The sequence below is a fragment of the Chiloscyllium plagiosum genome, chromosome 23 (genome assembly GCF_004010195.1).
Source record: "Chiloscyllium plagiosum isolate BGI_BamShark_2017 chromosome 23, ASM401019v2, whole genome shotgun sequence".
Taxonomy (NCBI): Eukaryota; Metazoa; Chordata; class Chondrichthyes; order Orectolobiformes; family Hemiscylliidae; genus Chiloscyllium; species Chiloscyllium plagiosum.
The window spans coordinates 39,522,414-39,536,930 of NC_057732.1; the positions used below are offsets into that span (position 1 = coordinate 39,522,414).

The window sequence follows — 14,517 nt, forward strand, 5'->3', positions numbered from 1 at the left end:
TGCCAAGTTTAATTCATAGTGGGAAGGATTCACCAGTAGTTTGGAAGTGTGGTTTGTCAGAAGGTTGTTTAGTAAGAGTTAGCTCTTAACCATCCTGTGTTTCCTTATACTCCCTTTTACAACTACCACCCAATAAAATGAGGTAGGCACAGTATCACATTCCTCTGCCCTCAGGACAGTGTTATATTTATTTGTCTCTTTTTGCGATAAGAAAATTTTCAACACTGATTGGAAGGATTGAATTCCAGATATCAGCCATAATTGTCCCTTTCTGATTTTTATTTTTTTTTATTTGTGGGGTTTTGTTGCTCATTCATTTACTAACACTGCTTCAGAAATGCAAATAAGACAGAGGCTGGAGGTGATTTCAAATTACAATGTTTGGCAGAGTGAATGATCATCGAAATCTATCCATAATCTCAGCTCTGTTCCATCCTGGGTTCTTTGGTGCCACCAGTTGATATAAAGATCATGAGTAGTCACTAACATAACTCATGATTGTCTTTATCGCCAACCAGGTCTCCTCAGCGGTTGGGAGAATCTGACTGGATGGTAGCAAGAAACCATAGCGACCTGTGTCACGGAGTTCAAAGGCAAAGGAATACTTGATGCCCTGGTCATATGTCCAGTCAATGCTGCCTCCACTAGCCTGGTCTGAAATCAAAACAGAGATAGTGAGAGAAACAATTCAGTCTCAGAGTGTTTTATAATCTGTTTATGCATCTCATCTCAAAGAAAGTTGATTTTGCAATTATGTAGCATCATTCACAATCTCAAGAGATCCCAAAACATTTTACAGCCAACTAAATGATTTTTTTTTTAAGGTAGTGACTATTATAAAGTAGGAAAGGTAGCAAGTAATTTCAATTTTGCCACAAACAGCAATGATAAACAACCAGATATCTTGTTTTGAAGACAAAAATGCTGGCAATCACAGTGGATCAGGGAGCATTGGTAGAGAGAGAGCAAGCTAACATTTCAAGTCCAGATAACTTTTCATCAGTAACTTGCGCACTCTCTCTCTCTCTCTCTTTGTATGGTTGCTTCCAGACCCACTGTGATCTCCAGCATTTTTTGTTTTCAGTACAGATTCCAGCATCTGCAGTATTTTGCTCCTACAAATATTTTGTTCTGTTGTTGTTGATTGAGGAATAGTTATTGTCCAGGACAAAAAGGCTCCTTGTCTTTCAAAATACTGCTATGAAATCCTTTATGACCAGCTGAAGGGATTTGCTGGGCCTCAGCTGAAAGTTGGTACCTGCAACATTCCCTCAGCCCTGCACTGGTGTGTCAGTCTAAACTATGTGCTTAGTCCCCTGGGACTTGGACCCTTAACTTTTTAGCTCAGGGACAAATACAGCCAAGGCTGACCCTAAAGAAAAGGCTGCATGTGACTGTTATGGAGTACTGTTATTGTACTTACATATTGTTTCACAGATAGACCCGAACTTATAACGTGTTCCATACAGTGAGGTTAAAGAGCTGACAGCAGACTTAGCAAGTGCATCCTGCAGGGAGAAAATAGAGTCAGCAGATTCAGCTGAACACATTACCTACATCCCTTAATCTGCTCTGGAACACTAACCATAGAAAATGGGAACGGAGTTAGAAAACGTCAATCAACCCATGTGACATGGGACCCATTCAACCATTCATCTCCTCCCATGATTTGTCCACCATTTATTGGGATGTATTTTCATTATTGATCACTCATAAAATACTGTGTGTCGCTGGCAAGATCAGAATTTATTTCCCATCCATATTGAGTAGTTCTTTGGGGGCCATTTCATAATGTCATCCACATTGCTGTGGGCCTGGAAACACTGAGTACATTTCCTGAGGAATATAAGTGAACCAGATGGGTTTGTTCTTGATTGGGTAATTTTGTAGTCAGTCCTGAAGAAGGGTCACACCCGAAATGTTGACTTCTCCACCTCCTGACGCTGCCTGGCTTGCTGTTTTCTTCCAACCTCCTGCTTGTCTACCTTAGATTTCAGCAACTGCACTTTTTTTTTGTCTCTAACTATTGCTAATACTTGCTTTTTAATTTTACTCCAGATTTATTTATTTGACTTTAAGTTCCCCACTGGCAATGAAGAGATTTGAACTCAAGCCTCTAGATTATTAGACGAATAACATAACTATATGATATCATACTCGACCATTACTCAGCCACGTGCAGCCCACTGTATCATGAGATCTACCTCACCATTTAGTAAAGGCAAGTCACCATAGTTCCAGAGGACAATAGGGCTGCCCTCTCATTAGAGTGAGACGGCTGGTTTAACCTGAGGGTCACCTGGGAGTTTAAGCAGGAGAGTCCTTCATAGTAACCTCAAGCAGTGTGGGAATTGAACCCATACTGTTGGCATCAAATGCAAACCAGCGTCCAGTCAACTGAACCAGCTAAGCCCCAGCTTTTTAATAACTTGCCTAAGATTATGTATAAACAGTTCCTGTTACTAAATTGTAAAAGATTAAATTGCAAAAGAGAAATTAATGAATTACATTTATATAGCACCTTTCATGATCATAAGCACTTTACAGCAGATTAATTATTCTTTGAAATGCAGTCATTGTTGGAGAGAACACAGCAGCCAATTTGTATACAGCAAATCCCCACCGCCCAAAGAGCAATGTGGATCCAGGATCAAATTTGGCATTTGGGTCAATGGCCTCACATCAGATCTCTGAAATGTTAACTTTGTTTTTGTCTCCGTAGATGGGGCCTGACCTGTTGAGTCTTTCCAACATTTTTTTTTATATACCAAAAGAATTTCTTACTCTCCTTCAAAAAGCACCACAGAATGTTCCAAGGCCTCAACATCTCATTTGAAAAGCAACACTCCTACCAGCACGCCAGTGAGTAGCAACCTGGACCTGGTGCAACAAAAGACTAGGTGCTTGAGAAACTAGACAGCTCTGGTAGCATGTGTAGAAAGAAAACATTTCAAGCCCATTGACCCTTCATCAGAAAGAGAATGGAAAGAAAGGTTTGAATTACCAGCTCCTGGTAATCAGCAGGGGGCACGCACTTGTAGCCAAAGGGGTACATGACGAGTTGGGAGTAACTGTGAATAGTGATGAAACTCTTGATGTTTCTGTGACTCTGCACAAAATTCACAATAGCTGCAACCTCACGTTCAGAGTTAGGGTAGGGTCCATGATACGTCTCCTGGCATGATTTGTTACTGGTTCCTGGACCTGTCAAGTGAACAGCAACCATCATTAATCTTTATATGAACAGCTTAGTTCCTTTGTATTGCTCTCATCTGCACCTCTGCCACTAGTTTTCAGACATTGGTACCTGCCACTATCTTGCCACCATGATACTGATCTGTTATTGAGCCACAGAGGTGTAAGTAACTAAGTCTGATCCTTTCTGTCCCTGAGATCTGCTTACTTCCAGCCATGGTACTGCTGTGAAATTTTGAAACCTATGTGACCTTCCTCCAGTTAATCTGATCTCAGCCTCTGTACTTTCAGGAACAGGAGGCTTCACCCAAACTCTGATTCCTGGGGCCTTATCCCTTGAATGTTACATCTCTCTCAGTCCATCCTTTCTCCAGCCAATGCACAATCATTATGTGTGGCTGTCAGGTGAGGGCAAGATCAGACTGAACAGTGACACCTCTGGTGGTCAAATAGCTCTCTGACACTCACGATATGATAACCTCAGACCCAGCCTTGAGTGGAATATTACCATATTACAAATTTTTCTCGGAGGTTTTTTTCTTTAAGCATATCTTCAAGATAGCATGCTGCTTATCAAATGGGGAGAGATGTCATGGAATCCCTACAGTATGGAAGCAGGCCATTCAGTCCATCAAATGTACACCAACCCTCCAGAGATGAGGGTTAAAACTGAAGCACTCAAAGAGGGGCACCTCGCCCCTTAATTTGTAAAAGGAGTATGAAAAATGGTATAACCTGCTTTTCAGCAACTTCCGGTGGTTAAATAAAATAAATCCTTGACATTCACTTTAAAATCAACAAGTGACAATTTACTTATCTAACTCTAACAATGAACAAATTAACTAAACTATTAACAAAATGAATAAATCCTTTCTAACTGCTAAGTATTCCCAAATAAAGCAAGATTCTAATGGTATGCTGTTCCAATAAATATAAGTTCAACTCATATAAAAAAAGAAATTAGGTCTCTCGAAATTACAGCTAGGTTACATGCCTTCCAGAATGTTCTGTGCCTTCTCCATCTATTCTTCTGTCAGGAATATTAACTAGTTGTGCGTTGGTCCTGTTGTTACTTAGATGGTGCTTTCTTGAAGACATAGAGGAGGCTGCGAGAGCCAGCTATTCTCTCTTGAGTGCTGTGGGCCGTTAGCTCTGGCAGATGGCATCTGCCCATTCTTTTATACCCGTGATGACATATCAATACTTCTTACAAAAGGATTGGTCCTATGTTGTCAAAACCATTAGACTTAAATTTGATAGGTTTTTGGTATCTAATTACCTGATTCAAATTGTTCGGCCAACTTCAAAAGCCTGTTGTCTTAATAAAAATTGCTGCTTGGCCTGCGAACTGTACAGCCTTTCAATACAAATGTTGCAATTTGGATGTTCTCTGTGTTATTACAAACTTTCAAGCTGCTGCTCACAAACATCCATTTTAAATCTCTAAGCACAGAAAAAGCATTTGATCTTTTAAAGGGAACATGCAATCCTTTCCCCCCAGCACTTTACAAACACCAAATTCTAACTTTCTGCCTCCCAGTTTACAAGTACTCTACCCAACTTTGCAAAAGTGGAATCGAACCCAAGTCCCTGACGCTTTGAGGCAGCAGTGCTAACCAGTGAGCCACCATGCAATCCAGAGATGTTGGGGAAGGAGTTTATGGAGCTAATGAAGGAAGAAAAAGTATATCACATACCTCCAAACCCAGCATCAAAGTTCCTGTTGGCATCAACCCCAAAACAGTTTCTTCCAGGGCCTGTGGATCTGGTCTTACGCCACAATCTGTTCTGGAGAAAGGTCATGTGGTCAGAATGCTAGCATTTTTTTCAGATTTTGCTATTCCAATGGCTTCCTGGCTCGTCTCTGACATTCTACTCTTTGTAATCTTGTGATGATCCAAACTTCTGCTGCCCTTGTCTCAACTCATATAAAATCCAATTCACCTGTGCTCGCTGTCCTAATGTCTTGATTTTCACATTTTCATCCTTGATTTCAACTCCATCCAATTATGTTCCTAACTTTTTAAATTTCTCCAACCCTCCCAACTCTCTAGATATCTGCCCTGCTTTGCTTCTGGCCACTTGAGCATCCCTGATTTTAGTTACTGCTGATTGGTAGCTGCAACTTCAGCAACTCGGGCAACAAACTCTGAAATTGCCTCCCTAAACCTCTCCCCTAAGTCTTTCCTCCTGTCAAATACTCCTTAAATCCCATGTCTTTGATCAAGATTTAGGTCATCTGACCAATAAGTCCTGAAGCACTGGTGTCATATATTGTTTAATAATGCTCCTCTGAAACACTTTGGGATTGAGGATGCAATATAAATATCAGTTGTTGTAGTGTCCTCATGAGATCAGAGCATTACAATGATCTTGCAAGATCCGGAGAAAAAAGGAGGAACTTGCATTTTGTAGCACCCTTCAATTCCTCAGGATGTCTCAAAGCATTTTACAACCAATTTAGTACTTTTTAAAATGTGGTTTTGACGTGAGGGAGACACACAGTCAATTCACCCACAGCAAGTTCCCACAACTGTAGTGTGAAATGTGATCAGATCACCTGTATTTGTGGAGCATTCAGTTTGTGTACATCACTGACAACATAACATGTTATTTAACCATAAGCAAGCCATCTCTTAAAGGGCTGGTTACTTAAAGGGCTAAAAGGAAGGTGAATATTCACACAGCCTAATCCAAGAGGTTAGAGATATCACTGAGTGGCTCAGTCAAGCAGGAAGAATCTGAGGAACTAACCTTGGTGTGGGTGTAAGCATAACCATCTGGGTTCACCACAATCTCCATAAAGATGTCCATTTTCCTTAGCAAGGATGTGATAAAGGGCTCCTGGCCATAGTCACTACTGATCTGTCAGTGAAAGAGAGACTTTGTCATGTAACAGATAATGTTTGATATCTACTGTTTTCCTCAGGGTCGCCTGGGACTAGGTTAAATTTCAATAAGTGTCAGTAGCTCCATTTTATCCAAATATCTAACATGGTTGACTTTCTTTTATTCATTCATGAGATGAGGGAATTGCTGGCTAGGTCAGTATTTATTGCCCCTCCCTAATTGCTCAGAGGACAGTTAAGAGTCAACCATATTGTTGTGGGCCTGGAGTCACATGTAGGCCAGACCAAGTCAGGATGGCAGATTTCCTTCCCCAAAGGAATTAGTGTATTCTTGGTCATCATTAGAGTCTTAATTCCAGATTATCTACCATGGTTGAATTTGAACCCAAGGCCCAGAATACTACCTGGCTCTCTGGATTTACAGTGTAGCGATAATACCCCCAGGCCATCTTCTTCCCTGTGTGTAAAACTCCAAGGCTGCAGGAACACCTCCCACCCTATACCCTGACGAAACCCACTGCCATCCAGCACAAGGATGCTGCCTTTTGAGTGATTCTGGATTAGTGGTGCTGGAAGAGCACAGCAGTTCATGCAGCATCCGAGGAGCAGTAAAAATCGACGTTTCGGGCAAAAGCCCTTCATCAGGAATATTGCCCGAAACGTCGATTTTACTGCTCCTCGGATGCTGCCTGAACTGCTGTGCTTTTCTAGCACCACTAATCCAGAATCTGGTTTCCAGCATCTGCAGTCATTGTTTTTACCTAGTGTTTGTGTGATGCAAGGAAAGTAAGAGCACATGTAGAAGGGAGAAGCATATAAAGTGTGTGAAACTGACAATAAAGAGAGGTAAAGGTAATGGAAAGAAAGAGCAGAGAAATTGAAGTTTGATCGGGGTGGATAATTTGGAGTTGGAAAATGAGAGAGAACAGGGCAAAGCTGATAAGTGAAACAAAGAGTAAAGCGAAAGAGAATGAAACAGAATAAAACACAAAGAGGTAAAATGAGTGAGAGAATAAAACTAAGAGAAAGATGTGAGATGGAAAATCATTAATAATGGGAAATAGTGAGAGATGGAACAAGAAACAGAAAAAGAGTAGGGAATCAACTACCTTATCATCAGGATCAGTTAGTCACAGAGTCATGAAGTCACAGCGTTTTTACAGCATGGAAAGAGGCCCTTTGGCCCATTGTGTCTGTGCAGGTCATCAATTAACTATCTAGGCTAGTCCTGTTTTTTCAGCACTTGGCCTGTATCCTTGTATGCTATGGCTTTTCAAGTGCTCATTTAAATGTCACACAAGTTTCAGAATTTCATTTGCCAGGGTCCTAAGACCAAATCCTGACACGCCCCACCCCACTCTCTCAAACAATCTCCCTGACTCAGGGTCTTGACGCCAACTTTGACGTTCATCCCTTTCTGAATCCTTCCCCCCTACCATCATTTACATTCAAGGTCAGCTAATTGAGCACAAAGCAGTGATGGATCCTAGAACATTCCTAGTCTGTGTGACTCAGATTGATTCCATCCCTATCCAGTGTAAGTGCATCAGTTTACCTTCTTCGCCATCCAGATTGCACTGGCGGGTGAGACCCACTCACGGGCATGGATCCCACTGTCAATCCATATCGCTGGGCGTCCAGTCCCACCAGTGCTGAACTGTCAAAATGAATGGGAGATGGTTACACAGAGAACGCAACCCCATTTCTTAGGAATTGGGAGGTCCATAGCATCATTTGGGGGGAAGCAGAGAGGAAGCTAAGAGCACTACCTGTTTTCCCACTCATTCGCTCAAATGCACCAAATCCCAGGGACAACTTCTGCACAGGCACATGATCCTCCCTGGTCAAATTTCCCCAGCAATGAGAAAACATTGTTCCCATGGAAACACATCCTTTAATCATGGTGGATTTACCAGCAGATTCTCAATGTGCCACACACAATATTGGTGAAGGGTTAACAAATGATAGTTTAACTGGATGGAGAGATAAAATCACCAGGAATTTATCCAGGAGTTGGCAGTCTTACAGCCCTTATCTGACTTGTTCAAAATGTTTTTGTCTGCTGACATCATACATTGAGGATCAAGGAGCTGGGATTAAATTGTGCCAAAGGGAGAAGTCCCTTCTTGTCTCTGTGAGAATTGGACAAGCTCAAACATTCAGGCCTTTGAGATGCTGCTGGTTAACCTGGGTTGTGGGACATTGACCCAGAGTTTGGCCTGAAATGATGGTCGCAATTCACCCCAATGCTTTGAAACAGCGAAAGGACAGTGTGCAATTGGCCCTCAGTCATTGCCATACCTTTAACACGTAGAGTGGGCGGCCTTCGAATGATGTCCCAATTTGCTGCTTCTGTACCAGTCCTGGATATTCATTAGCAAGACTGTCCATCCAACTATAGATCTGGGTTAAAAATTACAGGTCAATGAAAATAATGCAGACTAATCTGTAGAAGAACAGGAGGAGAGATTGTATAATCGGACAAGTGTTCAATAAAAACTCCAGGCATGATTTTTTTTTTAATCAAACCTGACCTGGGATGTTAATGACATATCTTTAGAGTAAAAGGGACTGGAACCTAGACCTCCTAGCTCAGAGGTATGGACACTACCACTGTGCCATAAGACCCTCCAAGTCATGGTTATAATCACTACCTAATGTAACTAGTTCTGAACATTCTCATTAACCAATCTAAGTAGTTCCAATCTGTCAGATATTTCCCAATCAATCTGTTCAGAGATGTTATTACACACTGCTGGAGCCAGGTGGAATGTGAACTTAGCCCTCTTGGCTCAGAGGTAGGGACACTACCAGATGCCAAGAAAGCCCTTATTTCAGATCTGTCATACCAACTAAGATAAATGGCTGCAAGTATGTAATGAGATGATGGTTAGGTGGGTTGTATGGTATTTTGCTGGAAGTAATGCTATGAAAGGTCAGTAGACAGAGGTGCCTGAGAGACAGTTCTTTCCTTCTCGTTATTCCTGACCTATCTGATGCTCTTACCAACAGTTTCTACAAATCAGATAAAAAGGCTTATCCACTGAGAGAGACAGAACCCAGCTGAAGCCAGGATGATAACTTCTAATTATAGTTTTACTGACCATCCCCGACTCCTCTGTGACTGTGCTGTCAGAGCACAGCACACAAATATAATGTAACTTCTTTTCATTACAGCCCCTGAGTGCATACCTCATCCAGAGTGTGGTATTTGCCATAGTTGAAGGAGAGGGTGGAGCGTTCCATCGTGGTCATCTGCTCCAGTTCAGCTTTCTCATTGTCAATCATCACCTGAAGGTAAGATGTAGCTTTATACAAAACCTTTAACACTCTCAGTACATAAGAACTTGGAGCAGGAGTAGGCAATTCAGCCCTCGAACCTGATCCACCGTTCCACGGGTGATTTCATTTCAGTCTCAATCCCACTCCCCATACAAGTTACTAATTACAAATCTGTCTCCCTCCTCCTTAAATTTATTCAATGTTCCAGTATCCACCACTCTCAGGGGTAGTGAATTCCACAGATCCATGACCCTTTGAGAGAAATAATTTCCCCAGACCTCTGTTTTAAATCTAGAACAAGAGAAAACATTCTCTCTATGTCTACTTTAACAATCCCCATTAGTATCCTACATACCACAATTAGGCCTCCTCTCATTCTTCTAAATTCTAATAAACAATATAGGCCGAAACCCTCAAAAAAGATTCCTGAAGAAGGGCTTATGCCCGAAACGTCGATTCTCCTGCTCCTTGGATGCTGCCTGACCTGCTACGCTTTTCCAGCAACCCATTTTTCAGCTCTGATCTCCAGCATCTGCAGTCCTCACTTTCCGTCCGAAACCCTCAAATACACACTACTACAAACTCAACACCCTGATACGCCCCCTCAAACACATCCTACACACACACACACACAAAACATAATTCCAAATACACGCACATGCACTGCCCCACTTACATACCCTAATCTCATCCATGTACACCACCCACAAAAACTCTATGTTCACACACAAGTGCGTGCAGTCACACCAACAGAATGTTGCATACACTTACATGTATTCTGAAACACACATAGCCCTCCACACATTGGTCTCACACACAGCCATTTGCACAGACAAGTCCAGCAGGAGCCATCAGAAAAAAATAATGTATCGAAAATTTGGCTAAATTTCTCTAAGCTAAAATGTAATTCCTTAACCTGGTTTAGTTTTGCTTTAGCGACATACCTGCAGGTCTTCAATCATCACTGAGTACTGAATACCATTGTACTCCAGAAACACTTTGAAGGACTGAAGACTGTTCTCTGGAACATGGACATCTATAAAGAGGTCAGATTTGACAGGACGATGCCAGATATCAAGCTGGAGTTGTAGAGGGAGAGGATAACAATTATATAGAATATTTATTTGCAGTACATGACAGAATTTCCTTGAAACAACCTGTTAACAAATGGTGTTGTCTGGTGTTGTCATTAAAAACAGGATTTTGTGAAAAAGATGTATGCTTTGACACAATGCCACTAGTCCTGTGTATGATATGTTGGCTAGGTCCTTGTCATTCACTAATAGAGTCTCATCACCCTGTTCAAAATGTGGCTAAAAACTGAGACATTTTGCTCTCAGCATCAGAAAACTTCTCAATGCTGTTCTCACACCATTTTTCTCAAAGTTCTTGTCAATGCTTACATTGTTCAAAGGCTGAGAAAATTCAGTCTGGTGTCATACTTCTCTTGATAATGCATCTGTGAAACCTTCAGATATTTCTTCACTTTAAAGGGACTATATAAATATAAATTATTGTTGTTATAATGGAAAGTCATGGGGTAAGAGCCTTATTTTTTATTTCCAGCCCAAAGTTTACAACCTATTAGAATTTCCCTATGTTTTGGCAGCTCATAACTAGTTACAGAACCTATCTGAGCCTGGTTTGAAAGGCAGTGAAAAGAAAAGATTACCACTGAAATATCACACCGACGGTGCCAACTGTAGACCAGTGCACTATCAACTCTCTATTGGTGGTGTTTATATGTGTTTGTAGTTTGCTCTGGAGAGATTCAGTTTTGTTCTTGACTCACCTGGAGATGCTCCTGATCCTCCAAGGACATCACAAGGCTCACCTGTTTTTCATCTCTGGGTGTAATCCGGAGGACCTGATCCCTGTAAACAGAGCAAGTGGTCGGTATCAGATTCAGCAACCACAGTTCTTTTCATTTTATTTTGGTCAGTATCAGTGTTTCCTTTATGGGCATTGTGTTAATTACTATGAACTTGCATAGCATAACCTCAAAATGTCACAAAGCAAATTACAAACCATTTTGCCTTGTTGAACCTCACGCATGAGGAATAGGAGTACAGATATTCACAAATTCATGTCATAGACAGTCCCTTGAAGAGAGAGAGAAGTGATTTTCACCATGTCAATTTGGGCAAATTTTGGGTTTCATACCATAAGGTGTATGGTCAATCTAGGAATAGCTCCAGATCAAGCTTTCATTTACTATGTATTAGTGAGACTTCTGCTAGTTTATTCACTAACAGTGCTGCCCTTTTAATATTAGCAACAGTATCCACAGGTAACACAATTGGAATTGAACAGAACACTTGACTGCTATAAGTATTGTTACCATTAGAACCAATTCTGCGACCACTTTTGTATTAACTGGGAGTACGTTAACCCATTTCAGACTGTGATTAGCCATCAAAATACTCCACGCAGACAATCCATATGCGAGTCTCACTTATTTAGCTAAGGGAGGAATCACAAGCAAATCAAATCTTTGCCTACACGCAGATCTATTTGGAGGTCCCTGGACCGTTCTCAACCCGATCCCAAGCTTGAGGACACAAATAACCAGTTGCATGCCTCTCCGCTCACAATCTGCAAACTCAATAGAGGGTGAGGGTCAATCTTACTGTGTAATCGATCAAATTAACTTAAGGAATCTGGTCACAAGGCAGTAACTCACCCTTCAAACCTGCTCTGAGCGCAAATGGCCACCAGCAGAGCTGAGAAAATCAAAAGTGTTCTCATGGTGAAGCCTTGTGGAAAGCTAAAACATGCTGGGACCTATTTAAAGAGTGAGAGGTGCCAAGTGGATGACTTGGACCAAAGATTGATGACCAAGATTAATCTGTAGAATAGTGGAATATTTCCCACGCAAATTGCAACTGTTTATATCAAAACCTTGTTTGTTTTTCCAGAAACTCCTGATGGTTGTGGATAAAAACATATACTTCTTTATAACTTGGCAATGTACAAATAAATTGAAGAATGAAAAAGCTGCATATTGGTGATTTCCAAAATGAACCAAATCATTCCACACCATTTTCTTTCTGATGTTTAGCTTTGGGTTTAGGGATAGTGACACTGAGAGGAAATGAACAGGTAAACTGATGTGTTATTGAACCTTTTGCAACAATAGTTAGAGAGGAGAGGATATAGTTTCTCAATAGCTCCTACATAGAATTCCTTTAGCATTTTACCTTGATTTGCTTCAACGGACTTGCAATAAGACTCCTCAAACTCATATGCTCAACAAAAACAAATTAAGTTAATGCATCTTGTCCTTGTAATCCCTTCAGCTACAGAGTTAGTTTGCTGAATTTCCACTGCACTCCCTCCAAAGCCAATTTTTCCTTCTTGATATGCAGTGTCCAAAATTGAATGCAATTAGTCCAGATAAGGTCTGACCAAGGTTCTGTGTAAGTGAAGCATCACTTCCTCACGGTTATGTCCCATTGTAAAGGTAGTGTAGATGGCAGGTGGGTTACAAAGCAACATCAACAGACAAAGCAGGTGTACAAAACTACAACAGGTGGGATTCAAGACGGGACATTTTGCACTCGTTATTTTAGATCCAAGAAAGGCAAATTATAAGATCTTCTTCATTAGAGAGACTGTGATCAATGCAATTCAACAACAAATGTATTCAGGTCTCCATATACATTAATCACTAAAATCTAGTGCACTGGTGTAAAGAGTAATCAAAAAGCTAATAACTTTGAACTCTGTCCCTTAAAAGGTTGTGTGTTCCAGGTAAGTTGAAGTGTTTAAAACAGAAATTGATAGGTTTTTGTTGTTAGAGGTTGTGGAGCAAAGGCAGGTAACTAGAATTGAGGTACTGATCAGCTAAATGGTATAGGGCAAAGTCACCACAGTCCTATCAGACCATAGTGTTACTCTCTGTTGAGAGAGATATGACTTGTGGGTGATTTAACCTGAAGATCACCATGCCACCTGTGAGGGGTGGAGTTGAGAAGGATAGTTCTTTATGGAAACAAAATCAGAAATTGCTGAAAAAAACTCAGCAGGTCTGGCAGCATCTGTGAATAGGACAAAGTGAGGACTGCAAATACTGGATATCAGAGTCAAAACGTATGGTGCTGGAAAAGCGCAGCCGGTCAGGCAGCATCCGAGGAGCAGGAGAATCGACATTCTGACAACTCTCCTGCTCCTCAGATGCTGCCTGACTGGCTGTGCTTTTCCAGCGCCACATTGTTTCGCTTTTGTGATTAGGAAAAAGATTCACTGAACTCAAAATGTTCACTCTGCTTTCTCTCCACAAATGCTGCCAGACCTAAGTTTTTCCAGCAGTTTCTGATTTTGTTTCTGCTTTCCAGCATCTGCAGTTCTTTGGTTTTTCTTTCATGGTAACCTCAGTCAGTAATGGCATCACTCTGAATGGCTCCTCCTGTTCACAATGTTCTTATGATTAATCCTAGACAACCAAGGTCACCTTCCTCGGTTTCATATTTGATCCCTGCTATTAGAGGGTTTCTCTCTTAAACCCCATTGACCTAATTTTTCTCAGGACTACTTGTTGAGGTACCTGGCCAATTTCTTTTTTATTGGGCTCTTGTTATTGAATCAAGGCCATGATAAGATTTGAACTAAGAAAAAGTGTTAGAAAAGCTCAACGAACTAAAATCTGATAGATTGGCAGGACCTAATGGCCTATGTGTTAGATAGTGGGTATATTGACTATGATTTTCCAAATGTAATGCAGGAAAAGCACTTGGGATGCATTTAGTTTCCAGATCAGTTATGCTTTATTCCATAGTATGCTCATGGAAAAGCTAATTCCAAAGAAACAAACTCCTTACAGTGGACGACAGTTGCTGAACACTACAGATGCAGATAACCCATTCAGAACACAACTCCTGGTCTCAAATCATCTGAGTTCCAGACCCGTTTGTTAAGCAATGGGAGTTGACGTGTCTTGAGCTCAGCATGTTTGCTGGGTTGTAATTCTGAACTGTTGCAGTGGGGTGAATCAAGGGACAAGGGGTGGGTCCAATGTGTTTTGGAGGGGGTGGGGGGCAGCTGTCAAAGGGGCTGTGGGAGTTGGTTCAAGGGGCAGGGGGTGGGTCAAAGGGGCTATGGGGGTGGTTGAAAGGGCATGGGGAAGGGGAGTGGTTCAAGGGTCAGGGGGTGGGTCCACTGTGCTCTAGGGGGCATCCAAGGGACAGTGGTG

At 41.4% G+C, this 14,517-nt stretch overlaps 1 protein-coding gene across 1 annotated transcript in view; it reads right to left on the reverse strand.

Moving 5' to 3' along the window:
• Positions 1-214: 214 nt before the first annotated feature.
• LOC122561812 (carboxypeptidase A1-like) overlaps positions 215-14,517 on the reverse strand; it is a 23,375-nt gene continuing 9,072 nt past the window's right edge. Inside the window, exons 2-11 of the mRNA XM_043714003.1 lie at positions 11,119-11,200; positions 10,271-10,405; positions 9,237-9,335; positions 8,346-8,447; positions 7,600-7,701; positions 5,950-6,060; positions 4,893-4,983; positions 3,005-3,204; positions 1,424-1,508; positions 215-654 (exon numbers count right to left, since the gene is read on the reverse strand). Coding sequence (XP_043569938.1) covers positions 470-654; positions 1,424-1,508; positions 3,005-3,204; positions 4,893-4,983; positions 5,950-6,060; positions 7,600-7,701; positions 8,346-8,447; positions 9,237-9,335; positions 10,271-10,405; positions 11,119-11,148 — 1,140 coding nt within the window. The 5' untranslated portion in view covers positions 11,149-11,200 and the 3' untranslated portion in view covers positions 215-469. The remainder of the gene's footprint in view (positions 655-1,423; positions 1,509-3,004; positions 3,205-4,892; positions 4,984-5,949; positions 6,061-7,599; positions 7,702-8,345; positions 8,448-9,236; positions 9,336-10,270; positions 10,406-11,118; positions 11,201-14,517) is intronic.